At 53.5% G+C, this 25,591-nt stretch overlaps 7 protein-coding genes across 7 annotated transcripts; 4 read left to right on the top strand and 3 right to left on the bottom strand.

Moving 5' to 3' along the window:
• Positions 1-366: 366 nt before the first annotated feature.
• On the top strand, positions 367-912 carry SCP_0702780 (hypothetical protein; the record flags this gene model as incomplete). Its single annotated transcript, XM_027760204.1, has 1 exon — positions 367-912. One exon carries the CDS (start codon positions 367-369, stop codon positions 910-912), a length of 546 nt encoding a protein of 181 aa, XP_027616005.1.
• A 1,204-nt stretch (positions 913-2,116) lies between these two features.
• SCP_0702770 (Short chain dehydrogenase andI) lies at positions 2,117-3,510 on the top strand (the record flags this gene model as incomplete). Its single annotated transcript, XM_027760203.1, has 7 exons — positions 2,117-2,307; positions 2,369-2,540; positions 2,687-2,784; positions 2,837-2,938; positions 3,002-3,112; positions 3,170-3,263; positions 3,316-3,510. The coding sequence occupies 7 exons, from the start codon at positions 2,117-2,119 to the stop codon at positions 3,508-3,510; spliced, it is 963 nt and encodes a 320-aa protein (XP_027616004.1).
• Positions 3,511-3,929: 419 nt separating this feature from the next.
• On the bottom strand, positions 3,930-7,843 carry SCP_0702760 (Putative zinc protease; the record flags this gene model as incomplete). The annotated part of the gene is made up of 17 exons (XM_027760202.1): positions 3,930-4,213; positions 4,271-4,542; positions 4,595-4,772; positions 4,828-4,927; positions 4,985-5,076; positions 5,128-5,248; positions 5,316-5,529; positions 5,576-5,617; positions 5,684-5,793; positions 5,844-5,939; positions 5,999-6,402; positions 6,457-6,712; positions 6,769-6,884; positions 6,937-7,393; positions 7,447-7,485; positions 7,534-7,581; positions 7,637-7,843. 17 exons carry the CDS (start codon positions 7,841-7,843, stop codon positions 3,930-3,932), a joined length of 3,036 nt encoding a protein of 1,011 aa, XP_027616003.1.
• A 426-nt stretch (positions 7,844-8,269) lies between these two features.
• On the top strand, positions 8,270-9,640 carry SCP_0702750 (alpha/beta-hydrolase; the record flags this gene model as incomplete). The annotated part of the gene is made up of 7 exons (XM_027760201.1): positions 8,270-8,576; positions 8,631-8,754; positions 8,816-9,047; positions 9,103-9,186; positions 9,234-9,340; positions 9,396-9,483; positions 9,539-9,640. 7 exons carry the CDS (start codon positions 8,270-8,272, stop codon positions 9,638-9,640), a joined length of 1,044 nt encoding a protein of 347 aa, XP_027616002.1.
• A 112-nt stretch (positions 9,641-9,752) lies between these two features.
• Positions 9,753-13,411, bottom strand: SCP_0702740 (Beta-mannosidase B; the record flags this gene model as incomplete). The annotated part of the gene is made up of 14 exons (XM_027760200.1): positions 9,753-10,328; positions 10,381-10,416; positions 10,470-10,541; positions 10,599-10,670; positions 10,723-10,816; positions 10,879-11,058; positions 11,113-11,335; positions 11,389-11,571; positions 11,639-11,794; positions 11,864-12,368; positions 12,424-12,433; positions 12,498-12,721; positions 12,978-13,090; positions 13,198-13,411. 14 exons carry the CDS (start codon positions 13,409-13,411, stop codon positions 9,753-9,755), a joined length of 2,658 nt encoding a protein of 885 aa, XP_027616001.1.
• Positions 13,412-14,552: 1,141 nt separating this feature from the next.
• Positions 14,553-15,100, top strand: SCP_0702730 (hypothetical protein; the record flags this gene model as incomplete). Its single annotated transcript, XM_027760199.1, has 2 exons — positions 14,553-14,949; positions 15,003-15,100. 2 exons carry the CDS (start codon positions 14,553-14,555, stop codon positions 15,098-15,100), a joined length of 495 nt encoding a protein of 164 aa, XP_027616000.1.
• A 4,700-nt stretch (positions 15,101-19,800) lies between these two features.
• On the bottom strand, positions 19,801-24,374 carry SCP_0702720 (NAD-specific glutamate dehydrogenase; the record flags this gene model as incomplete). The annotated part of the gene is made up of 21 exons (XM_027760198.1): positions 19,801-19,869; positions 19,938-20,365; positions 20,421-20,587; positions 20,643-20,730; positions 20,787-20,984; positions 21,046-21,063; positions 21,130-21,324; positions 21,383-21,415; positions 21,470-21,569; positions 21,625-21,667; positions 21,742-21,831; positions 21,885-21,911; positions 21,968-22,049; positions 22,111-22,232; positions 22,295-22,426; positions 22,483-22,550; positions 22,609-22,796; positions 22,867-23,067; positions 23,124-23,377; positions 23,440-23,888; positions 24,156-24,374. 21 exons carry the CDS (start codon positions 24,372-24,374, stop codon positions 19,801-19,803), a joined length of 3,171 nt encoding a protein of 1,056 aa, XP_027615999.1.
• Between the last annotated feature and the right edge of the window lie 1,217 nt (positions 24,375-25,591).

The raw sequence follows: 25,591 nt of genomic DNA, 5'->3' as shown, positions 1-25,591 counted from the left end.
GCTCAGGATTTTCTGTACCCTACAACCATTGGTGGTATTCCAGTGCCTTTTGGGGGCCTGATCGCCCGAGGACTTGTCCTCCTGGTGAGGGTTTCCTATCCTGCAGAACCTACTCGTCAGAGGGAGGCAAGAGGGTATCGTAACTTTCATTGACGTTGTCACGTCTCCGGACGTGCACTCAGTCGACATTACGCTTCTAGGCGGTGCGGATCGTCACGAGGACCGATTCTGCTCGCCTCTCGCTTTTCCCTATTGCGCACCGTTTCGGTCAAAGTTGATGAAGGATGACGTCTTCTGCCGAGATTGCCCTTCAGGCAGTGAGTGGTCCGGCCGAGCTCGTCTTTGCAATCGGTCGTGCAGCCACTCATGGACCTGCACGATTTCGAGGAGCTCACCCTTTCCTTCCCAGTGCCTCTGCCAGTTCTCACCCGAGACCTTGCTCAGCTTCGCGATAGTTTGGCCGAAGTTGACGTCGCTCAAGTACTCCCCAGGTGGCGGAGCGATCCTCGTGAGCTTGCAAGCTCTTGCAGAGTTCGTGCGCCTCTGCCCGCACTTTTGCGGATGCTCGCGCTGCCGATCATCGACTTTCAACCTTTGAGCACAACCTCGCTGTCGTCGTTTCGCGTGATAGCGCACTGCCTCCGAATGCTGGAGATAGGGCATTCGTCCGCCCAGAAAATAGGCGATCCCGCCGCGTTCGTCGCGTACGTCTTTCCCGGCCTGCAGCTAGAGGGGATGATGGAGGCAGAGGAGCGCACGGTCAAGAACCTTTCGATGTTACGGCGGAGGGGCGCAGCGCTGGGTCGGGTATGGAGAGATGTGCTCAAACTACTAGTGGAGTCCAAATCGACAAATGCGCCACCGGTGGAAAAACAGAGTCGACGCCGTGAGACTGAAATGCGGCAGCAGTAAGAGCGATATATGCACTACCTAGTAGGTTGTGGATGTATGATATGGATGGAGGTCGATGCCGCCCTTCGAGGCGACTACAATCGAAGCCGGATTTCTTCGCCATTTCAGAGAACTACTCTTAGAATTGTATATTATTGTGACTGAACAGCAGCTCGTCAACGTGTTGTTTTCGGGGGCCAGAGTTTATCACGACTGTGATACGAGTGTGAAGACCTGCACCAGTAATAAGCATCTCCGGGGATCAAGGAACAACTGAGTCGGCTCATTCGAGACCGCACGGGTGAGCATCGTGCTGCGTAGATGTGCGTTTGGTCGACAATACGCCGGGGGTCTTGGTCAGTCAGAAACCTTCGGCCCATATGTATGATGCCACTCAACAGCCCTTTAGAGTCTTGCAATTGGCTAGCGGCATGCCTATCACCTGTTGCACTACATGCCATCGGGGCTAATCGATGGATCAGATGGAGGTTGATCAACGTGCAGACAACGGAGAGCGACATGCAAGCGTGTCGCAACAACGTCTCGCTGGGGGCGAGTAGCCGGCGGGTTGCAGGACGAGCGCCGTATCGGGATCCGAGATGTGAGCTGCAAAGTGTTTGGCCTGGCGAGGAAATTGCAGTGGACCGTCATAAGATGTACATAAGATGTAAAGATTGCTCACCTTGCCTCATATTGTCAATGAATTACCGCATGGCGAGCAACGTTCATCGCACAGATTCATGGAGATTCACACTCACACCGCGCAGTATCACTGGACCGGTACATTGTTCCGGTGTGGCTCGGCCAGTGGGTTATGGAATCAAAGTGGTACCCACTGGACGGCAGAGTGTGAGAGGGGCAAAAAATGGGGCACTGCGATGGATCAGGTGGGATAAATGCTCACGAGTCAGCTCCAGCACTATAATGCAGTGAGGATCTGGGCAACGGCGAAACCTGGGAAAGTTCGGTGCCAAAAAATCCGCAAAAATGCGAAGAACACGAGCGGCGTTAGTCCCATCGCTAGGAAGATGTTTGGCGGCCGCTGTCGCGTCTAGAACGAGTAGAAAGGAGAGAAATGTGGAGAGGGAACATGAGGAGATCGGGGACGGTCCCCTCAACGTCACGTTACGGAGGAAGGGAGGAATATATAAAGGCGAGAAAGTATTCCCAGACTGCAGATCCTCCATTCCCGTCGATAATCGGCCGACTCTGTTATTCTCCGAACATGGCCCTCCGAACAAACGATTCCAGCCGTCGTCCGTCTCCTCTCCGTCCTGGTTCCTCCTTTGCTTTTGAGACACCCATGGATCCAACTCTCGGCAAGGACGTACACCCTGTCTTCCATGAAGGTCGCGTCGCTGTAATCACCGGTGCTGCCAGTGGTATCGGACGAGCAGCAGCGTTGGAATTTGCCAAGTAAGCATCTATCGGAATTACCATATTTCTTCCGACTCATTGGGCCCGTTATTGCGTGCAGAACTGGCCTTAAAATCGCCGTCGCTGACGTGAACGAAAAGCAGCTCCGTGAAATCGGCGCGGAGGTCGCCAAGGTCGTCGGCGAGGCGAACGTGCTCGTCGTCCCGACGGACGTGAGCAAGCTCGACCAGGTCGTCCGGCTGCGCGACCGAGTGTACGAAGCGTGGGGCGAGGTGAGCTAGCCGGGCAAGCCAGCGCTCGGCCGCGACGTGCGACGACGACCATCCCTCTCTATGCTGCTGCCGCTGCTGCTCGGGCTTGCATGTGTCTCGCGCGTGCATTGTAATGACCTTTCCGTGTCGTGTGCTCGTCATTCCAGGTTGGCGTGCTCATGAACAACGCCGGCATCGGCCCAACCGGCACCTCCTGGGAGGGCCTCGATAGCTGGCATAAGCTCTTCGAGGTCAACGTCTTTGGGTGAGTTTCGCCGTCATGTTCCGTCATTGTCCTACCCACTGACCCACACCAGGATTCTGAACGTCCAGCAGACGTTCGTGCCATCTATGCTCCACCAGGAGAACCCAGCGGTGATTATAAACACCGGCTCTAAGCAGGGCATTACGAACCCTCCGTACGTCTCCGCGTTTCCGCGCATATTCCCCGCGACGCTATCTGAACTGTGACATTTCTGCAGAGGCAACGCCGCGTACAACGCGTCCAAGGCTGCCGTGAAGTCGCTCACAGAGGGTCTCGCGCACGAGCTGCGGAACGTGCCATCCGCAAACCTCACCGCGCACTTATTTGTGTACGTAGTCTCTCATCGTCCTATCTACCGTGTGCGCTGCTCATCCGATCGACGCAGTCCTGGATGGACATGGACAGGCATGACGGGCGACAACGGCGAGAAGGAGAAGCCCGCCGGTGCGTGGACCGCCCAGGAAACCGTGCTTTACATGGTCAGTGGCCGTATCGCAAATCTCGTTCCTTACTCAGCCGGGTGTTCTACAGCTCGACCACGTCCGCCAGGGCAAGTTCTACATCGTCTGCCCGGACAACGAAACCCGCCGCGAGGTCGACCAGCTCCGCATCATGTGGGCCGCAGGCGACGTCGCAGAGGGCCGTCCCGCGCTCAGCAGGTGGCACCGGGACTACAAGGCGCTGTTCGAGGAGTATATTAAGGACGGGCTGGCACAGCTCGATTGATGTGAAGTCTGCTTGGCGAGGGTGTGCCAGTGTATATATTCATTAGATGGAGGAACGAGCTCGAGGAAGAAGTCAAAAAGGACTGTAGAGTAGGTAGCTGTATGCTTTCGTTGCAATTTGTTTTTCTTGCGTCTCGATAAAACCATTGAGATCCACGAATAGTTGCTGTATACATGCGCATATACGCAGCGGAAGCTTCAAAGCAGTTGACTCAGAAGTGCACAGGCCACGGTCTGCAATCCATCTTGTTGTGAACTTATGTCTCGAAGAGTCGACGAACGGACTCTTCAGTCTGTTCATTAGTTCCAGTGAGCATCACAGGAGCTACAATCTTTACTTCCCGACGGCTCGAATTTTCCGAAAAGTCCAAGATTTGCTTTCCGCTCATTCCTCGCTCACGGAAATGTATGTTACGGAGATTATAGCATGCTCCTGATGGGCGAATTGGTGTCAAACGCCTCGGACACCACAGGAACTGCGGCTGGATAGCACGCCAAGCCAGCCTTAAACAGGCTCTCCGACTCGTTCGTGATGACCTTCGCTCCGTCGGTAGTGCGCGGCGTATCCTTCATCTGCTGCGATACGAGGTGTACTGATATCTTCTTGCGTGAGGTTATGGCAGAAGAAGGCCGGACGAATTTGTCGAAGACCTCCACGACATCCTCAAGTTTCAGAGTACGAATGAAGGCCGCGTCGGTCTCATCTGTGCCAGCGTGAGCGATGTAACATTGATGCGGTGATGGAAATAGAGTGTACTCACGTCGTACAAAATCATAGTACCCGGAGGAGATATGTCCCCAGAACCGCGCCGTCTCCTCGTACAAGTTCTTCATCCTTTCCAACTTCTTCACGATCAGACCTTCCTTCTGCGCTTCGAATTCTTCCGCAGACATGCCTGCAAGCGTGTTCCGGAAAGTCTCGAGGAAGGCTTCTACTCTTTCCTCGACAAACCACGAGGCTTTTGTGCTCTGAATCTTGATCCCCAATCCCATTGAACTAGTGACAGTCCACATCGAGCTCCCAACAACATATCTGAAAGTCTCGTAAGATTATGGTGCATGGTACCAGAGTCTCCGAAACCTACCCAAGCTGCTCACGGGTCCTCAATTGAGAGAAGCATGGTTCCTTGATTATATGTACTATCAGGCCGAGAGTCGCTCGTAAGGGGACGTCTACGAGCTCTCCAAACTGGCAGTAGTACGACAGACTGCTGTTGGCCTCGACCGGATTGACGTGAGTCTCTCGCGCGACGAAGTTCGAGCCTGAGTAGATCAAATTATCAGAACGAGGAAGAAAGACGAAGAAGGACTGACAAACCTGCAGGTAATATTAAAGAGCGAGTGCGTGGTTGCTCGCTGTCAGAAAGGGCACGCGCTGCGAGACAGATCTCCACTGCTTCGACAATCTGAATGGCTTGCTATACCAAAATGGCTCATCAGTAGCCAAAACACCAGCACTCAGTTTCTTGACCCACCTCTTTGTTCAAATTGCCATTCACCAATGCTTCGATGTACACTTTAGACAGCAATTCCGTCTTGTGTCTCTCCACGTCAGATACGTTGATGGCTATAAAGGAGATGCATCATTGCCTTCAAAGTTCAAACCGACGGAACGTACAAGCCAACTCCGCCAATTTTTCGTTAGGCGTCCAGACTATAGGCATAAGAAGACGAGCCGCAAATGCTTCAGAGAGGTTTGATGGCTGTCCAAGATAGAAGTTCTTGTACTCCCGCCCTACCTGCAAGACGCATCCGCACGAGATTAGCACAGGTGGTTTGTCGTGAAGACTGTAGGATCATAAACACCTGTTCTTTGAATACGGCTAGCCGTTCGCAGTCGATGATGAGACCAGTGAGCTTGTCAAGTACGGTCCGCAGAAGGACGGAGAGCTTGTCGTTGAACCCGCTGACGGATATCTGAATACCTTTTCTGTGATTCCCCACAGAGTACGACAATCCAGCGATGTCGGCATCATATGTCACTTCCGAAAGCGCATCTTCTACAAGGTCTACAAGGAGACTAGGCAATGTTAGATTTGACGTCAACGTAGTGCGATGGGACGCACCGAGTCAAGACTGCTTGTCGAGGCGTCCCGTACGCTACTGGACTAAAGGTAGTGGGGAGGCACGTCAGTCCGGTGTTAGAGTCGACACTGGCAGCCCGAGAACCGTACCTACGGATGTCAACTCTGAGTTCTGCTTTCGGTGCCCAGAACTGATCGTCTTTCTTGTACCATAGTGCAAATATTGCCGTGCGCCGAATGCAAGTGGGGAACTTGGCCGGCTGAGGTCTGATGATTAATAGAGAACCTAAGGCTACCCATGGCAACTCACTGAAGAGATTTCCAGTCGTTCAACCGTCAGATTCTCGGGAATATACAGGTTGGGACTTGGTAGGAATAGCTCTACGTTCTCGTTTGGCGCCTGCGCCTTCGCGGATATTACAACCATGATTCAGCTTTTGTTGAGCATTGACACTCATCCCCCACCTTGTCTATAAACGAGGCATCGATCCTCCGGACAGAGTACTGTGTGCCATACCATTTTTCCGATTCCCACTGCGCGTCCTTTCCAACGACACGCTCATCATGTTCCTGCGCTTGCAGAGTCACCCGCCCTCTTTCTGGGACGATTGCTGCCAGCGTCTCCCGCACGAGGATCTCGTCCCATTCTCGGTTCAGCGAGCCGCCGCTGAGCGTCCATTCGGGAGGGTACGGCTCAAGGAGTTTGGCTGAAAGATAGTTCACCCAGAGATGAGGCTGTACCTTCTCCTGGAAGCGAAAATTGAGCGCGGATATGGTGCTGATCTCCGAGAAGTGGTACGGAGGGAGATTTGAAGATCGTAGGAGCGAGATGTAGTTGAAGGTCGTGAGGAGGACCTCCTGGTAGTGGGCTGTCAGATGACTTAGTTAGTCTCCAATGAGATGCGTGTAATGAAGCGGCATACTATATCCTTCATTCGTCAGCCTTGCATTTACCCTGAAAGTGTACCCGCCGCGGAGATAGCTGCTCGGTCCAGCGCTGAGACTTATCAACCAACCCTTCTTCTTGAGGTACGCGCAGATACTGCCACGTCCTTCATGGCCAAGAAAATGAGCCAATATCTGTGCAGGCTTCGTCGTATAATGTTGTTGTTGGTCGGGTATGAGGAAGGTAAGCGTCAAACCATAGGAATCCTCTACAGTCTTGATGAACAGGATAGACTGCATAATACAGTACATTAGTCTCCTGCCATTGTACATATGTAGAACAAACCAACCCCCATCTCTGATGGACCCCAGATAGGCCCTGGATTCTGAGGACGGGGGTCCAGACCTCGATTCGGGATCGGAGAAAACATTGAGACAAGCATATCTGCCAAGTCATCAAGCGATTCTTTTGAACGAGATGTCAGCACTTCATAAATTGCGAACACCAGTCCACTCACCTCTCCCAAGAATGGCTGCAGTCATGCGGCTAGCACAGTACTCGCTTTTCCACCATTCTACGAGCCTTCGTCGAGTTTCACGCCCCACTGCACCTCCATCTCCATCGTTGCCGTCGCCACCTGGAGGTAAACGGCCAACTTTCTCTAGTTTCCTGGCGGCCTCAGTAATACTCTCGTAGTTACCTGTGCCAAATTGTCGATAAGGATGACCTGCAACACTGAGGTGCTTGTTAACGAGAAGAATCCGACGAGAATCGTTCTGTTCATTTCGTTTGGATTCTGAGTCCACAGCATGTATCTCGCGAGCGGTGAGAGACGTTGTAAACAGAGGAGAGTGAAAAAATGCCGCTAATCTAGATAATGCGCCGGATATTTGACTCGGTGCTATAGAAAACCAATAGTACATGTTTGGTCCACCTGTGGCAGCATTCCGGGAACCACCGTTGGATGTGATAAACTGAAACACTAAATCGATTCTTGCAATTGAGTTAGTACTGTAATGTCACTCACTGACATGAAATCATTCTCTTCGGGGTATGAAATAGATCCCTGCGTAGTACGTGAGATATTTGTAGAGTACGACGAAACCGTAATCACCTTTGATAACATATGTTCGCAAAAATGGGCCAACCCTTGCAAGTCACCCTAAGCAGTACATATTATTCTGTTGTTTCGTACCAGAAGACGGGATATAACTCACTGGATCCTGCATTGAGCCTGCTGCGACGTTGACGCAAGCCGCTGCCTTGTCCGCAGCTGGGTCGCTGATCAGGATCGCTCTCAGACCATTATCCAGCTGGATCACTCGATATTTTCTGTCATCAAGATCGGGCCTTTGCAACGCTTCCGTGAAAACATAATATTGTGGAACATTGTCCGTAGCAGAGATGGTTTTCCAGGAGGACATCGTGCGGTCGACTCCGAGTCAACGACGCTCAGATCCGAGGAGATCTTCAGGCCACGTGGGCTCCCACACATCAAGCAAAAGTCAACTCCATTTAGCTCCCTTATCTTCTTAATTAAGGAGGTCTCCGTTCTTATTTGGGCAATTAAAGCCAATAGGGGTGAATAATGGAGAAATAAGAGAAGGGATCTCCTTATTTTTCCTTAATCAAGGGAATAACACCGGTAAGCAAAAGTTGACTTTTGCTGATGCAACCGACCTAAATCGAGCCAAGTAAGTTCGCTCGGACCGAGCACAAAGCCCGAGCAAGCTCACAGACCGCATCAAAATCATGAGCATATCCCTCATGCACCTTTTATAAGGATTTGAGTAACCACTGCTTCGGAGGTCTGTATTGTAGTCCTCGCATCTGCTGCAGCGCAGTCCGGAATGTCTACACTCAGCTGCGAAGCGTACGTGTGCGACCCTCGACCGAACTATCCTCTTTTCATCACAGCCAAACGATACTGGATCCCTGATGATACCTCGGAAGATCCAGAGGCGCTAACTCTTGTCTTTGCCCATGGAACCGGGTTTCACAAAGAACAGTGGGAACCCACCATCGAAGAGCTGTACGACAGTGTCCGCCGCGAAGGAAAGCCTCGAATGATACGAGAAGCTTGGAGCATCGACGCTCCAAACGGCGGAGACGCGGCAGTACTGAACGAGGAGACTTTACTGCAGGACTATTCTGTGTGTAAGAGTATTTCTTGCAAGACCAACGGGACATTTGTAGCTGATCATACGACAGTTGATTGGCAGGAGTATGCCCGCGCTGTGCACATATTCCTTACAGGCCTAGGAACAGGCGTCGACGTCGACTTCAGTGACCGTAAGCTTGTTGGCATCGGGCATTCCATGGGAGCAATTGCAATGTGCGCATTGTCAAATTTACCACCGCCAGACCACGACGCAGCCCTATTCACCGAAGCACAGGATTCTTGCAGGAACGTACGTTCCCAAGCTCAAATTTACCTCTGTCATCCTGGTAGATCCCGTGCTGTATCCGCACCCGCCTCTTAGAGGTGTTAGAGACATTTCTGGGCCGCTGCTGGCAGCAACTAATGCTCGACGTGATATATGGCCTTCGCGTGCGGAGGCCCTTGCAGCTTGTCAAGCACGTTCTTCGTTCAAGGCCTGGGATGCTAGAGTGCTGCAAATTTTTATTGTAGGAAATGTCGCCCACTGAATTCGACATGGGGCTGACAGCGTTTGGAATATAGGAACATGGTTTGCGGGACCTTCCCACCACTTACTATCCTGACAAGAGCGGGGTAACCTTGAAGTATAGCAAAGCGCAAGAAGTTGTGAGTGGTTTTTGGTTCCACCGTTCCCCAGCACTCAGCTACTTCAGGCAAGCTACAAGGATGAGCAAGGAAAGCGAAGGGCCTACAACTACCTGCCAACTCTCTGCGCGAAGATCCCGGTGCACTTCATATACGGCGCCGTTGACGATTTCTTGTAGGCTTCTGAGATTTCTTTGAGGATGTCTAACCAGAATGTTGATGACATATAGGCCACGCATCGTGCAAGACTATACTCTCAATATCGGTACGAAGGGAAGGTACGCGTCTGCTAGACGCGTTGAGGGATCAGGACATATGGTGAGTTAACAGTCCCACCGAAAGCGCCCGATTAGTAACGAGATGGTACTCGCAGGTTCCACAGATGCAGCCGAAGGGGTTGGCGGACGCAATCCGGGAAGTATTGACTGAAGAACCTGCACCACACGCAGCGACCAGAGCGTCGAGCAGACTTTGAATGAACCGACACGTTTGTAGCGCAGATCACCGTACAAGTACTTATCATACCCTGGTTGACCGGACGCCAGTAGTGATATACAGCGGACTTTTGACGTCCATTCGAGCGATTATCATATCCTCATCGCTCGTTCCTTACCCATGTATGCCACCTTCAGTGCTCGTCCATTCAGGCCTGTAGCCAGCACAGTCTGCGGCTGCCCAGGCAGGATGTCGAGTGCATTATCACTCCATTTTACCTCTTCACGCTTTCCGTCGTCATCGCTGCTCAAGACAAGAGCTTTCACAGGTTTGTCCACAGTAATCACGATCTTCTCCCCATCAATGGCAATCTGTAGTCCAGGATCGGAGTAGTCCGTGTGTCTGTACGGCTGCGGCCAGTCCGCATAACGTGCAAGCACCTCGCCCGAGGTTGGGTCTACCAGCCGCGCGCCGACCACGACAGAGTACGAGGGCGTCACGAGGGGCCCGGCCGACTCCGACACTGGCGGACTCGGACATGGAATGTACAGGAGCTCTGTGGACTGGTTCGGCAGGAGGACCGCCTCAGTGGTCTGCTCGTGCGTCCAGTCAGAGAGGAGGTCGAAGGATTTAAGCACAACATTGACTTTGCGGGGCTGGAGCAGGGCGCTATTTGCCCATACTTCGATGTGGGCCTCGGTTGCGAGAAATGCACCGAATTCATAGAACTCGATGAAACGTATAAGCGTGAGTAGGCTAGGACGCATGAGGACTGCGTACTTGTTTTGGTCTGTCGTTATATCGGTTTTTCATTACCTATGTTTTATCGCTCAGTGTCGATCGAATGCGCAAGAATTTAGGAAGCACACAGTTCGGAATATTCCGACGCTCAGTGGTGCTAATTCGCGGGCGATCGTGTAGTAGACTGGTTTTGTACGAAGCTACATTAGTGCAACAAATTGTCAGTCAACATCGACTCGTACAGAAAAGTTACTTACGAAGAAGTCCACAATGGCCCACGATGTCACGGGCCAGCAGTCGTTCAGCTGCCAGACCAAAGCTCCGGCGGTCTGAAAAAAGGATAAACACGTAGTCCGCACAAGAAGCAGAGATTCAACATACATATTCTTTCCCCTTACCTCTCCACTCCCGCCTCCACATCCGATACGCAAAACTGACACTTTCAGACTGCATGATTTGAGTATTATATACATGGCTGGACACTCACGTCATCAGCACAAACCGCACTTGCACCGAGCAGCAAAGAGGCAGACGCACGTCTCTAGGTCGCCCGTCAACCTGAAGTTCTCATTCATCAAAATCGCAAAGCGGCGCTCGTGGTTCCCTGCGCGGTTATGCTGCGCCATGAGCTTCGACTGCGCCCAACGCTCCTGGATATTCCCGTCGAGCCAATAATCGACTGTGCGCAAGTCCGGCATCGATGGGATCCCAAACTCGCTACAGCCTTATCAGCCAGCCCTCGCACCTGAAGCATAGGCAGTGCCAACGTACCTGATGAATCGCCCACTCATATCGCCGTATTCCTGCCAGGGCCGCTCCGCGCCAGCCCACACGTTCCACTGGTGGACGTCGCCAACTGTCGGGTCCGCTGTGTCCCAGTCTTTACCGCCATACGGCGACCCGCGATGGTAGGGGATCGGCGGGTCAGTGAGCTTCTCCACTACCGCGGGGAGCACAGATTCGTAGATGAGACGCGCGGGAAGCTCACCGATTCCTGTTTGCGCACGTATTCATGAGTTGCAGGTGAAGGGCAGAAAGCAGACGCACCTCCCCACTGGAGTACCTGCTGGTAGTCCTCGTTGTTCCCGCAGAACAGCGCCATAGCGGGGTGGTGCCGGAGCCGCTTGACGTTATCCTCCGCTTCCGCTTTGACGTTCGCTACAAACTCGTCGTGCGCGGGGTACACTCCGCATGCGAACTGGAAATCCTGCCATACCAGCAAGCCGAGTTCTGTTCGAGATGCAAAGCAATCAGTATGCACAGTTCGATAGCGCGTGCAAGCTGGAAACGGGCGCACCATCACAAATATCGTAGAACACATCGGGCTCGTACACGCCCCCACCCCAGAGGCGGACCATGTTCTGGTTCCCGTCGCGCATCAGTGTGAGCCATGCGCGATACTTCTCCGGCGTCAGCTCCGTCTGAATGCTGTGCGCCGGCACCCAGTTCGAGCCTAACACAGTACACACAAAATCCATGATCAGAAACCGTGAATCCGCTCTAGAGCAGCTCGGTGACGTACCGCCCATAAAGATGCGCACCCCATTCACCTCAAACAAGAACGTTGTACCCTTCCCGTACCGGTCCGCCACTGCCAACGGCTCCTGCACGAGCTCGACCCTCCGGAACCCCACACGCTGAACCCTCACATCCAGCACTGTGCCGTCGACCGCGAGAAGCGCGGCCTCGACAGTGTACAGCGTCTGCGAGCCATACGCCACAGGCCACCAGAGGTGCACGAGCCCTGCGAGGTCCCACTGTACAACATCCCTCCTCTCTGCATCCGCCAGTTCGCCGAGAGTGACCGTCTCTTCCTTGATCGGCTCGCCTGTGGCAAAATCGGTCAGGATGACGCGCACAGCGGATACTGAGGCGGTGGAGCCTGAAAGCGTGAGATCAAGCTTGAGAGAGGGCGAGAGAGCGGGGAAAGGGGAGACGTGTGCGCGCGTATGGAGCGCAGCCAGGCGCGTGGTATAGGTGATGAGGCTGATGGGACGGTATGGGCCGCAAGTCATCAGCTCGGGGCCCTGCACCGAGACCCGTCAGCTCGACTACGAAATTCTAGCAACACGAGGGACTCACCCAGTCCCATCTGCAGATCGGAATACATGCGTGAGCGAGTGAAATAGACCGAGAAAAAGGGAGAGAGGGCTTACCGCCAGCCATACTGCGCCTTCCGCACATACACCCGGCTTGGATCACCAAGGTTCGCCGATCCTGCGCGCACGCGCCCATAGCGCGCTTCGAGCGCCTTCGCGACGCGCGCTGCGGACTGGAAGTGCAGGAGGAGCGTGTTGCCTGAGTCCTTGAGACGCGCGGGGTCCAGCGGGACAGTGTATGTGCGGAACATGTTGTCCGCGGAGAGGATGCGCGTACCGTTCTACCGGAGGAAGGAGATCATTATCAATTTAGTATTAGATGAGGATGTGGGTGGGAGGCTTTAACATGGGGGCGGAACGACGTACGACGAAAGCAGGAAGAAGCAGGACGCGTAGCCGCCTTGTGACCCAGGCGATGGCGCCGAACTACGCCATCGCCTGAATTACAAAACGCCAGGGACTTCTCTGGTTGACTCTTCCCATGAAACGCAGCCCGATCTGTGCTGGAGAAGAATGACAAGCAGCGGAGGTACTCACAAGGTAGACGTCGCAGATCGTATCGAGGCCCTCGAAGACCAATTCCGCGTTTGCATCCTTTGCGCCCGCGTAGTCGAATGTGGTGTAATAAAGCCACTCGCGCTCACCAACCCCTAACATACCACAAACCAGTTAGCCTATTGTCATCTAATCAAACATATTACACCAATGCGTATACAAGCGCATGGCGACACGTAAAAATCAGAAGCATAAGACGCACATTGCACCCGATGCTCGTTGAACCCTACAAACGGGTCAGGTATTCTCCCCACCTTGAGCAGTTCCGCGTGGATTTCTGACGGAAACGTCTTCGCGGGCGACCACTGCTGCCCCGCGAAGTCGAGTTCGGAACTGACGGACGGGAGCGCGGTGTCGCGCTCTTTCCAGTGCCAGCTGGTGGTGAGGGGGTGAATGCGCGCTTGCGTTGTGGGCATGGTGAGCGACGTAAACAAGGTGACTGGAGTGAAGGTAAAGAGAAGGAGAGGGAGAAGATAATCAGATTCAATGGTGTTGCACCGCGGGTTTTGACTGCAAGTCCAGCACGTCATACGGCAGGCCTCGCCTACTAACACCGACAGGACATGGGACCGATGAATTCGTGCGGACATGCGGACCGAGGGATTCGTGCCCATCCGGACGCCGTCCACCTGAGGTGGCGCTCTCAGTCGAGCGTCGTTTCACGAAGACATTTAAACGACTTCGACAGCCCTCTCGTCGCCATCGACGGGCGGCGAACACGACACCCTACTCCCCCACGAGAACGCGCGCATGTTGGAGAAGACAGGTAGACATCGTACTTTCCTGAACCCTTCCCGCCGGAATACCTAGGTCTGGGGACAACTCCGAAGTTCCTCCGAGTACAGTACCCTCGCCGTGAGACACAGGGTCTCATCAGCGTGCTGCTCATCAGTCAGTCGGCGATGCACGAGGGGGCCAAGAAAAGGTTAGAGATTTGACGAGATGTGCTCGCGGGGGAAAGTCGTCGCTGGGAAGTGGTCTCGGCAGTTGGTCGTCGGTGTTGTCCATTCATATGCCGTAAGAACGCTATATGATCCCGTCCTCCCCCACTCATAGGGATCATTTTGTAGTCTGCCTACGGGAGACTAGTAAGAACGTGTCCACGAAACAAAGAGTGTTCTCGATGCTGGTCCGTGAAGGTGGCGCTTCAACTCTTTAACATACACCGGTCCAAGAATTACAACGTCGCCATTTAAGACTGAAGATTTAGACTAGATTGTGCTCCTCGCGCCTCGACGACGGGTGCAGATACACCGTCGGATACACAGCGTTACGAGAGAGCCGTGGAGAGCGATTACTCTGCCCAGGCTGCGCACGAAAACCACTGAACGTACGTGACGTTACAGAAGTTCACACGTGTGACTACACGTGCCGGTGTGACCTGACGCGTCTGACTGACGCGGTCCTCACCGGGCATGTATGTACGTGGTTCAGCGGGAGAGCTTCCCTTGGTCGATCTCTGGCCTTCCACCGCAGGTCACTTCTCCAGCCCAAATATAAAGACAGAGAATTCCGGTGATCATCCGGTCCCCATCATCCACTCCACGCGCACGGACCATGCCCACCAGCCTCGAACTCGCCATCTCCTCCGTCATCTCCTCCCAAAAATCACTCAGCGTCCCGAACGTTCTCGCCGCATACCTCCACACCACCGGCTTCCTCCCCGAGCCCGACCTCACGCACTGCGGAGGAGCCGTCGCGCATGAGGCACTCGTCGCGTTCGAGCACGCACTCGACAAACAGCCTGCGCCGCCCCGCTCGCGCGTGCACGCGGCCGAAATCGATGACGTGCGGAAGAGGTATTGGCTCTCGCGACTCGGGAACGAGGCTCCAAATCGGTGTACGTGCCCGTCGTGTGGGAAGACCGTAGCGTATGCGAGGGCGCAGCTGGAGGACCAAAAGGAGCAGGAAGCGAGTGGGGAAAAGCCGAAGCAGAAGACAAGGGATGGGCGGAGTGAGTACCGCTTTGTCATCGGTCCTTCGTAGATGCTGAAGTTGCCGGTGCAGAGAAGAAGAAACGCGTCGTGAAGCGGCGCACAGGTTCCTCCGACAGTAGTTCGTCGTACAATCCCTACGGCGCCTCGTCAAGCACATCTGTGCTATGAGCACCACTCGCACCCTTTATTCCTGATCACAGTTCGCCCCAACCGCATTGTCTCGAAGTAACATACTGTCGGATGTCGTCACGCGTAGTACATCCGTCCAAATGTAAATAAGATCATTCTATTGTATCCCTTGCAACTTCCCAGGAAATATCCTACCTCCGTTCTGCAAATGCACAGCATACAGCAAGGTGGCTTCCATAACTATGCAACATACTCACAGACGTGGATGTGACCAGACGAGATATAACGCATGCCTAAATGAGCCAAAAACACTGTGTGATCTGCGACCACCCCACAAAGCACGAGAATTTGTCCAGCGTGTGGCATCATTTGTACGCTTTCTGAGTCCAGAGCATCTTAAGGATTGATATCGGTGGATCCCATATTGTGGCAGGGCTCTGAGCATTTCTGCGGATCGGTCCGAGACAAAGCCAAAAAGAAATGACAGAGACTGACACAAGATGAGAAATGGACGGACGAAAAAATGATAGACGTAGATAATTGGGAATGAGATCTTGCATTATCCCTGGCCAGAATAAGCATACGAAGATGTTAACTTAAAGTTGGGCACAGTCGCATATCGGGCAGAAACAAATATTGTCATCGGAGAGATCGAACACCAGGCAGAGACACTGGAAACGCACGACCAGCCTGCAGCAGTTACTAAGCATGAATCTTGAACGACGATGAACGTTTGAACCTGAACGTCAACGTCTGAGATCTGAGGATCAATATTGAAATATGGGTATCCAAGTCAGTCCATGCACGAGAGGATTCATTATAGACACCTAATAGATCCATATCGTCAGCAGAATGAACTGGAAACCATTTCATAGATGATTAAATCGCACCATTTCGTTTGTCTTTCTTTTTTCCACATGAGTTTGCACAGGAATTTGTGCACTGGTGCACATCATCCCACACGTACACAACAGACAAAGTCAGCAAAGGAATGACCGAGAGCCACGCGAGTCAAGCAATAAACACCAGACGAAAGTGAGACAGGCGCAGATATCCACGACCGTGCTGAGATCTGAGATCCAAGAAAGGCCAAGCAAAAATCATCAGTAACGACCGACCAGCCGCAGTTAGAAGACGAGAGCGATCCGGGAACGACTGAGTTCTATCATGAGCGCATGCCTGACCTTTTGATCAGTGCATCACGTTCAACTCTGAACATACCGCTCATCTAGCCAGCGAACGTAACTGGTGATGCGAGCTGCTAAGGGTGCTCAGCTACGGTGCCGCCTCGCTCTCTGACGCCATTGTAATATCGAGTCTCGAGATATTGACATACAAGTGGTCTTCGCGATACACATGCACTCTCTCCTGCTAGATGGCTAAAGCACTAAAGATCAACTCGGTTAATGTACAGTCAGCACAACAACAGTGGCACAGACGATTCAAATGCATTGCACGGTGGATCCTATTATGACGACCCCAGTCTGCACCAAGAGACTCACAGAAACAAGGCGGATTGAGGAGTCGATTCACATGCAGAGGCTTCGATAAGGGCTGTTAAACAACAAGCAGATCAAATTGACGCTCCACATAAAAGGTGTCGCCATGGTCGCATCAAGTTAGAAGGGGGCCGAGATTCTGCGTAGACCATGCAATGGTAAAGCATCAGATCTGAGAAACAAGGTACTAGCAAGCGACATCCCGGAGAAAGGCGAAAACAAGACCGAACAGATTCTCGAAATGTGACGAGCGTGACCGACAGACACGGTGTGTCACGAACGGCGCCATCCACGCGACCTATCAATATGAACAGCCGCCATAAACCACCTTCCAGTGACCACAATCCTGTGTGGCGAAGCAGAGTGGCGGAAAGGTGGATGAGTTCGACTTCGTTCCCGGTGGCCAATGGTGGCGAGATGTGGCCCGGGACCCGTATAGAATGGACCACAGATCAAACCGCCATGACGGTGGCAGGAATGTGGCGCACACCTGCAGGACGATGGCGAACAGCATTCAACCACTGCGTATCATTCCAAATGGAAGAACGTGTCCGTATGGAGTCACAACGCACAGTTTGGGCCACCGCGAGCGCCAGTGAAGCGGAAACGGCCGCGGCCATACCTGTGCGTATAAAAGGCTGAGTGGCGGCGCGGATTGTTCAAGCGCATCTTGTCCTTCAACTTGTATGTCCCCCTTCCTCCACCTGCTCATTCAAGGCCACTCACCTGCGTTCATCTCTTCCCTTCCGCGCAAGGTCTTCGTCCTCTCTCTTCTTCATCAACTTCAACCTTGTCCTCCTGTAGCTGGCCACCGAGGTACGTCCTCCTCGTCGACGCCACACTATCACGCCTTGATTGTCGTCTCTTCGTCCACTTCGTTGTCGACCTACGTGCTCCCTCGGATACAGTGCCACGCGACCAGAGAGAGGTATGTCCACAGTGTGGCGTCATCATCAGGAAGCTCAGGTCTTTGACTGATGTCCACACATAGGCCATAAGAGCAACAGCGTGACTTCAAGAGCAAGCTCGCCTCCATACACAAGGAGTTCGACCGTCAAAATTCGTGATCCTCAAGAGCATCCGGCAGAGCACTGTGGCGCAATCGAGACTGAGAAAGATGTGAGATGCGACCAAGACACCACAACAGTGACAGAGCAATGAGTCGTTCCTCCGAATGCGCCTTGATCTTGTCGAAGTACGTCCTTATCTTCCCTCTTGTACCTCGAGCACCGCTCACCAAGCGCGGACTATCTTCGCTAGTCCCTCCACCCTCGTAGGTGTGCTATGCACAGATGGCCATGAAGGTGCGTCTTTCCGGCACATACCACGAACGATTATGAATGACATTCTCATTTTGCACGTTGCCGCCAACGATTACGCCACACTATATCAGCGTACTAGAGACAGGTACGTTCACTACCTTGTAACCACCATCGGACGTTCGTGTGGCTGACTTGACAATGGATGCAGGCCATAAACGCAAGAGTGTGACATCAAGAACAATACCGACAGTCCAGCAATGGCCCAGCGGCGAAGATATGTGTGATCAAGACAGCGAGCGGCATAGTAGGATCAAAGCATCGGTCAGCAAGAATGTGAGATTCTCCCGGCACTTGTTGGTGGAAGAATGTATGTTCTTTGTCGGTTCAAACTATTTTCATTGAAGGCCACTCACCTAACCTTACTCTTCTTTTCGTAAAACGTCCGCCTTGTAGATGTGCTACGCACAAATATGGACATTAAGGTATGCCCGTCTTGGTATGCCGTCAACTGCAACTGACAAACCATGTTGTCTATTTTCCCGAATATGCAGTCTTGCCACGACCAAATCGAGGTGTGTCCACTAAGTGGCGTGGATGCGGGCAGCTTGAAAGACCGTCACGACCCGAACACGAACACGCTCAAGAGTAACAACGCCGACAGTTCCGACTTTCTTAAGGGGCGGGCATCGGTGTCAAGAAGCTTTCGAGTTCAAGATCAAGGACCCGCGGTGGGCGAAGAGGTATCCGACGGAGGAGACGGAAAAAATGAGGGCAGCAAAGGTACACGACGGAGAAGACAGCACCGACACCCCGATCAAGCAGAAGACGGGCGAAGACACGTGCGACGATGAAAAAATGGCGCAGTAAAGGCACACGACGATGAAACATAAAAACAAACGAGAGCAGTGGAGGCATGAGATGAAGTAGAAAAGGGGGAAAACGGCCGAACGGTTCGACGACAGGAAGAAGACGACGTACAGACTCGGATGAGACCGAGTGGAGTTAGGTAGAGGTTACAAGGTGCGTCCCGAGGTACGGATCGACGAGCGCTCTCGCCCGTCGGTCCTAGCGCAGGCCTTTTCGTGGCCCTCGGGATAAGTACCCGCCTGCGATTGTCGCTGGCGGGGAAACCAACATGCGCTAAATCTCCTTGTGTATCTTGTGGTACCCTTTAGAGCTCTCAGCCTTGTGTACTGTGCAACGAGATTCCTTTCGGTGGCGCTGCCAGATAGATGTGTCACGTACCGTAGAGAGTAGCAGACCTAAGGAAAGAGCTCAGTTGGTGTCGCAACAGCTTCTCCACTGGGACCCATGCCGGTAATATACCCTGTCCCTACCCTCACCGTCATGGTGGTCAGGACGTCATACTAGTCACGGAGAGAAAGCCACCGCGGAGATAAGCGCCTACACGCGTTCTCAAGCAGCCGGTGACGAAGTTAGGGTGAACAAGTTGTGTGAGACGGCGCGGTATCATGTCTCCCTAGTATTAGGTAGTATTATCATACGATTTGGTACAAAAAATGTCGTATCTATTCCCGTCGTCATGTCCAGATCACATCTGTAATACATCCAGCAGAGATCATTCAAAATGCCGCGACTCGGCCGCGACCATTGCACTCTACCTATGGCCCTCGGAAAGCCATCGCTGATGAGTCGGAGAGCCGCTGAAAGCTAATGAATCATGCATGATGCCTTTGGAATCGATAAGCACAATTCTTCTACCCTACACGTCGCATTTCCAACGCATGTGGTGCGAAGAAAGCAGGTGCGCAATATTGTTCAAGTTCAGAGTGAGACTAAGTAGTGTTGAACGGACTTGCCATCTCTCGCACCATTGCAAAGCTCAAGCCATTGTCACCTCTAAGCAATCGATACTTTTCCCTATACGATACGAATACGCAACGATGACAACTATGTGATTAGACAACAAGGTCCATTGATGACGGATAATGCAAGGATTACAATGATATGATGCGTTCTAAGCTGCAAGATCGCGGACAAAGTGGAAGAAGTCTACAGAAGAGCCGTTGACGCCATACTTATAGATCTGCGCACAACCGAACACGATGGTCAGTTTGACTGACGCAACAAGCGGCACACGGAGAGAACACGCACGAAATGTGACGCCATCCAGCTCGAGAACAACGCACGCTGGTACGGCTCGGGAAGCCTGTTCAGCACGGTATCGAGCCCAACTTCGTCGACGAGCATCTTGGGGACCGCCTGGCTCATGACGCCCCGCCGGCACGCAGGATCTTCGTACAGGTCCGAACCCTCCAACTCGGTCTGCAGGTCATTGAGCGTGATCGAGAGCTCGTCCGAGATGAGCGTGCGCGCCTTCGCGCCCTGCGCACGCGCGTGCTCCCGCCAGAGGCACTGGAATTCCGCCAGAGCGTTCTCAGTAACCTTCGCTTGAATGTCACGCACGTAACTCTGGTAGAATCGTGATGGCTTCCCGTCCTTGAAGATCATCAGGTCGACATATTCTTGTGTTGAGAGTGCGAGCCCGGCGAGTACCTCCAGCGATGAGCTCGTGACACCACCTGAAAGGACGACATGAGGGCTTTAATGGTGTGCATATGATGTGCTGGATCCTACCTTTGTTGGTACTAGAGTCCTTGAACACTACGACTTTCCGTTTCTCGAGGTAGAGACGCGCTTGCTGTGTCAGGAACAGATTCGCACCCTCGACAATGTACTTGAAGTGCGGCTTGCCCTCTGAGTCCACCAGAGCGGCAACATTCGATATATTGACAGCCTCGGGTCTAGAGTATCCACATGAGCACACAACAATACACGTAACGGAGTTGAAATACCGACCGTCCACCGCAAGGCACGAACAAGTCAGCCTTGAACCGCAAGTGCGCGCCATTCCTGAAATCAGTACCGTCGAGAATGACTTCCCCAGCTGTACCATCTATCAGTAAGCACCTACGGGCAAATCATCAGGTGATTCAGACGCACATGGTAGTTTGAGATCTTGGTCCTCTACGCGCACCAGGTATCCGTCCTTGCTGAGCTTGGACTTGTCGAAGTGGGCGACAGGGACGCGCAGCTTCGCCAGTCGGATGAGCTCCTCGCGGTCAATACCGGCGGGGTCCGCAAGGACGCCACTACCGTCAATGACAGCGATGGTCTTGTCGGAGCTGAGAAGGATCTCGTCTACACGAACACATCAGCAATTCACGAAATCACACGGAGTCGCAACGGAGCATATACTCACTCGAGCCAAGATCACCATCTGTCGCAACACGCAAGACCCGATCAGCAATCGCGATCAAACGACACGAGCCTCAAACTAACGCACCAGGTCCGCCAGTCTGCACTTTCGTGATATCCTTCTCCCTGAGCCCGAGCTGCTTGTAGATCCCGAGCACGTACTGCCGAATCGAGAGCGACGTCATACCGAACTGGTCGTGCGGGATGCCACCGAGCGTCTCTGCGCTCTTGCCCGTCGTGAACGACTTCCACCACGTCTCCGCGCCGCGGGCGCGTGCGTGCACTTTCAGAGAGCTTGCATCAGGATAGCGTGCTGGGATGGAGAGTTCGGGGATACTCACGAGCTGCCCAGTCCATCATGTCCGCAGTACCCTCTATCACCACCATAGTGAGTATGAAATGGTCAGAAGGAGGTGACAGGCACGCACCATCCGGACCGAAGAACAGCAGCTCCGGCTTGCCATACAGATCGATCAGACGTTCCTTGATCCCAGGGCTTTGTCCAGGGATCAGCAGGTCGATGACAGCCTGCATCCAAGGATTAGTCTCAGCAACATTAACGACTGCTGGAGCGCCGACTTACGTCCACGTATTTCTCGAAGCACAATCTTGGGCTTGAACCCAATCTGCGAAGCAGGACAAGCGGCTGTCAGTGCCTGAACGGCAAGTGTGAAATGGAAGAAAGGAAGACGAAACGTACGAAGGTAGGATCGTGCCCTTAGCACCGCCTTCTGGGATGTCCTTGTTCTTCAGGGACTGCGTCGACGCTAGGCCGTAGTTCTCGTCGAACCTGCCAAACACCGCATCAGAATCAGTGGGCCCTGCAGAGCATATGATGCATACAGCATTCTCTGGTTAATAGAGTAGTTCCTATCACAGACATCGGTAAGCCAGACGAAGTGAAAGCAGGTATGCGAGACACTCACTCTCTGTTCCTCGACATGACAATCCTGATACCTCCCCGCGCGACGTCCCTGAACCTGATGTGGAAGCCACGGAATTCACCGCCTACACCCATATCACGCGACCAATCAAAAACACTCCCAGCTGCACAGACCCAAGCCCTCACCAATGATGAAGAACATGCCAAACGGTTTCTTCGGGTACTCCACCTCAGGCAGGAAGTCCGGCGCGAGGCGGAACGACAGTGCGACCTTAGTCGGCTGGTAAAAGTTGGTCTTAAGGACGTGCCTATCCAGTCACCCGTGTCAGCCTAGCGTAGCACACATCGTACATACGGGGGTTGAACGCACTTGTTAAAGATCAAGAAGCTCTCGAGGACCTGCAGCTCGTGCTTGTTGTGCACGGTTTTCCTGATCTTGTCGTAGAGGTCCTCGTCGGACAGTGGGACTTGGGTCTGGAGACGCTGGTATGACAGCGTAGGCCTGCCACAGCATTCGCGTCAGACATAAGGTGCGGCATACACTAGCTGGGAACGCACATCAACTGCGATGCCTCGTCCGCCGCGGGGTAGTGCACCATCGCGAAGTTAACATACAGTAAGTTAATCTGCCCGCACGACCGCGATGAATTGCAGCACCACACGAACTGGCACAACACGACGTACGAGGTCAGCATGCGCATGGATGACCTGCGCGATGCTTTCTCGCGTGAAGGTCTCCTCCCTGAAGCGGCGTTTGATGTCGTTCAGCACTTCCGCGTGCGACGGGTTCGACTCGTCGAGAATATTCTTCAATGCGAGGTATGCCGGCCCAAGGCGGTTGCAGAAGTGCTGCGCGAACACCCAACCGCAGTCTGTGTCCCAGACGCGACGCGACTCAGATATAATGACGTCACCTAAGAGTGAGACGCAAAAGTCACGTACAAGCATAAGTCGCCTCCTGCACGGCATGCCCGCCGTTCTGGCCGGGCTCTGCGTAGAAGAAGGGGTTGTCGGGCAGGCAATATAACAGCGAGGCTTCCTTCATCACTTGGAATATGGAATGCTCGATTGGGGGAGCGTTCAGCGCGCTCGGGAGAGGGTTAAGATACAAGGATATAATCGTGATGCCATTCGAGAATTGCTCTGCGTGAATCATGAACTGTGAGCGCCCAAAGACGGAACGTGCTTGAGCTACATACCGACGTATTTGCGCGCGGAATAGAGGGCGTAGAAGTGGTACAGATTCGAGAGGGCACTGAAGAACTTGCTCGTGCCGCCCATCTTATACCCGATAACGAGCCTGCGTTCGCGGCTGCCCTCCACCTCGAAGACCTCGATTACAGGCCCGTAACGTGTCTCCACGTTCCACATCACGTTCTGGTAGATTTCCAGCGTGTTCTCGCTGGCTTTCTCAAGGAAGACTGGATCAGAGACGGTGCGGATGTCCGTTTTACTGTAACACGAGCCATATTTAGTTCGACTAGAGTCTGATGCATACGAGAGAGAGCTACGCACCCATCTGTACGCGTCGAAGGAGGTGGACTGGCGGGGAAGTTGCACTTGGTAATGAAGTAGCAGCGCAGCTGTTGCGACGCGGTAGCGGACACAAGGCCCTGCGAGCGGTATGTCTCGAGCCTGTACGCCTTACTCGGGGTGGAGTTGTCGAGATATAACGCGTCGATCCTATTCTCACACGATGCGCCAGGGCCCTCGGTCGCGGTCTTACCGGGTGAGCTAGTGTGGATGAATGTCGCGCCGTTGCCATTCTCGTCGATCTTCTCGAGGTCGATTACGAGCTGCGACGGATCGTGCTTCGTGTACGCGAGTACCTTTGCACCGAAGAGCGCGATAATGTGGTCCGAGATCACGTCGACGGACTCGGCCTGGAAGTACGTGTCGTCGATCCCAAGGTGTGAGTAGAACCAGTTCACCTCGTTGGCGACGAGTTCGCGTGGGATGAAGCCCTGTCGGGAGGATTTTGTCAGCCAGCGCGCCTTCCCCATACGCGACCATCTGCTCAGGGACAAGTCTGCGGTGCATATATGCGTTCCAGAGGCATCTATCCGGGAAAGACGCGCCTCCTGAGGGTATCAGGCAGAGGCTGTCCTTGCGGAAAGCACTGCTGACGGCGATATCTTTAGTGCGCGCTACGAGCGTCGCAACTAGTCTAGCGGGGCTAAGGCGGGAACGTGCACCGCGTTCCCGGTGAAGAGGAGACAATTGGTACAAACCTTTGCGACGACGTTGGCATGGACCTTGGCTCTCTGCTCATCCTTCCCCTTGAAGACTGGCGTAGTGTAACCGGGGACATTCTTGAGACGCTGCATGGACTGCTCGCTCCCCGTGCGGGGCAGGTGTCCCGGGACGAGAAGGTGAGCATTGGCGGGATCCGAGCCCAGCAATGGGGTCGGGGTGCGAATGGAGGGAGTGGAACCAGTAGGGCTAGCCATCGCTCGGCTCAGATTGTTCGACGTCTAAGACTATGGTATGAAAAGCGGTCGACGAGATGGCGGAAAGATGGAAGAAAGAAACGAGCAGCGAGATGGCATTTTATACTGTATGTACGTCAAGGGGAGTGAATCTGCGATCGAGTATACGTTCCAGACAAATGGGGAAGAGCGCTCACGGGCGCTAATGAGGCTTGAGACCCTCGTCTTCAGCTGAAGTTCCGCACCTGCTGCACCCGCCGGTCGACGTTGTCACCGTGCAGTTTGGCATCTGCCTTGACGGAGATTCGTGTCCGAAGACCTCTCGCGTATGGCTTTGGACAGGATCGATCTGCCACCGGAACCACCTCCAGCGAACCCACGCGTGCAAGATCCGGTATGTCCACGAGCGTGCCAACTCCTTGCATTCGTCCGCTCTGTGCGCACGGTACCAGTCACGATGGTGTGCGTCCTCAAACATGGCGACGGTGACGAATCGCGCTTTCGCAATGGCTGCACCTGATCCCGTATTTCCTCCGCGTGCTCTTACCGGCCAGGGCCTCATAATTGTCACCCCACGGGACTGTTCTCTCACTGACTGGGTTGTCAGGGTGTGACTTGCACGGAATTCGAGGGTGATCCGCAAGGCACTCTGTCTTTACGAAGCTGTGTGTCATGTTTCTGGTAAGCGTTCGTCCATTCTCGCGTCGTGCTGAGACCACCCGGTGAACGTTCGCAGACAGCAAGCAGCGGGTATGCATGAGGTATCCAAGGTTGGAGGTCACGGCTCACGACCTTACCCAACGTTCGTCGCTAAACACAGTGAACGTCCGATGTCGGACACACGAGTGTGAGGAGGCAGTTGCTACGTCTCGACTTTGGGGAAAGTCCCGTCGACTTGGAGGTGTGTACTCCGAGTCGGAACTCGTACTCGGAGCATGACCCGGCAACTCATCTTATCCCAAAAATGCCATGTTTTGGCTCCAAAATATGCTACGTAGGGCAGGAAGGTCACCCTTGTCACGCGCTGGTCAACACCGTTTCGCAGGCAAGAATATGGAGCCGGAAAGCCCATCGCGTTCCTTCCACAACGATGTTTGGAAGACATAAAAAACGCTGCAAAGGTCACCTATCGATGATGGCATTGCATCCTTGCTGTTGGACACCTGTTGCATACGATCCTATATGGATGAACATCATCCTATAGCCATGTTTAGCGCCGACGAGACAACGACTGCCTC

The sequence above is a fragment of the Sparassis crispa genome (assembly GCF_003851025.1).
Source record: "Sparassis crispa DNA, contig_000006F, whole genome shotgun sequence".
In the NCBI taxonomy this organism is placed as follows: domain Eukaryota; kingdom Fungi; phylum Basidiomycota; class Agaricomycetes; order Polyporales; family Sparassidaceae; genus Sparassis; species Sparassis crispa.
The sequence above is the reverse complement of the archived record's forward strand: the minus strand, read 5'-3'. Positions and strand labels throughout refer to the sequence as shown.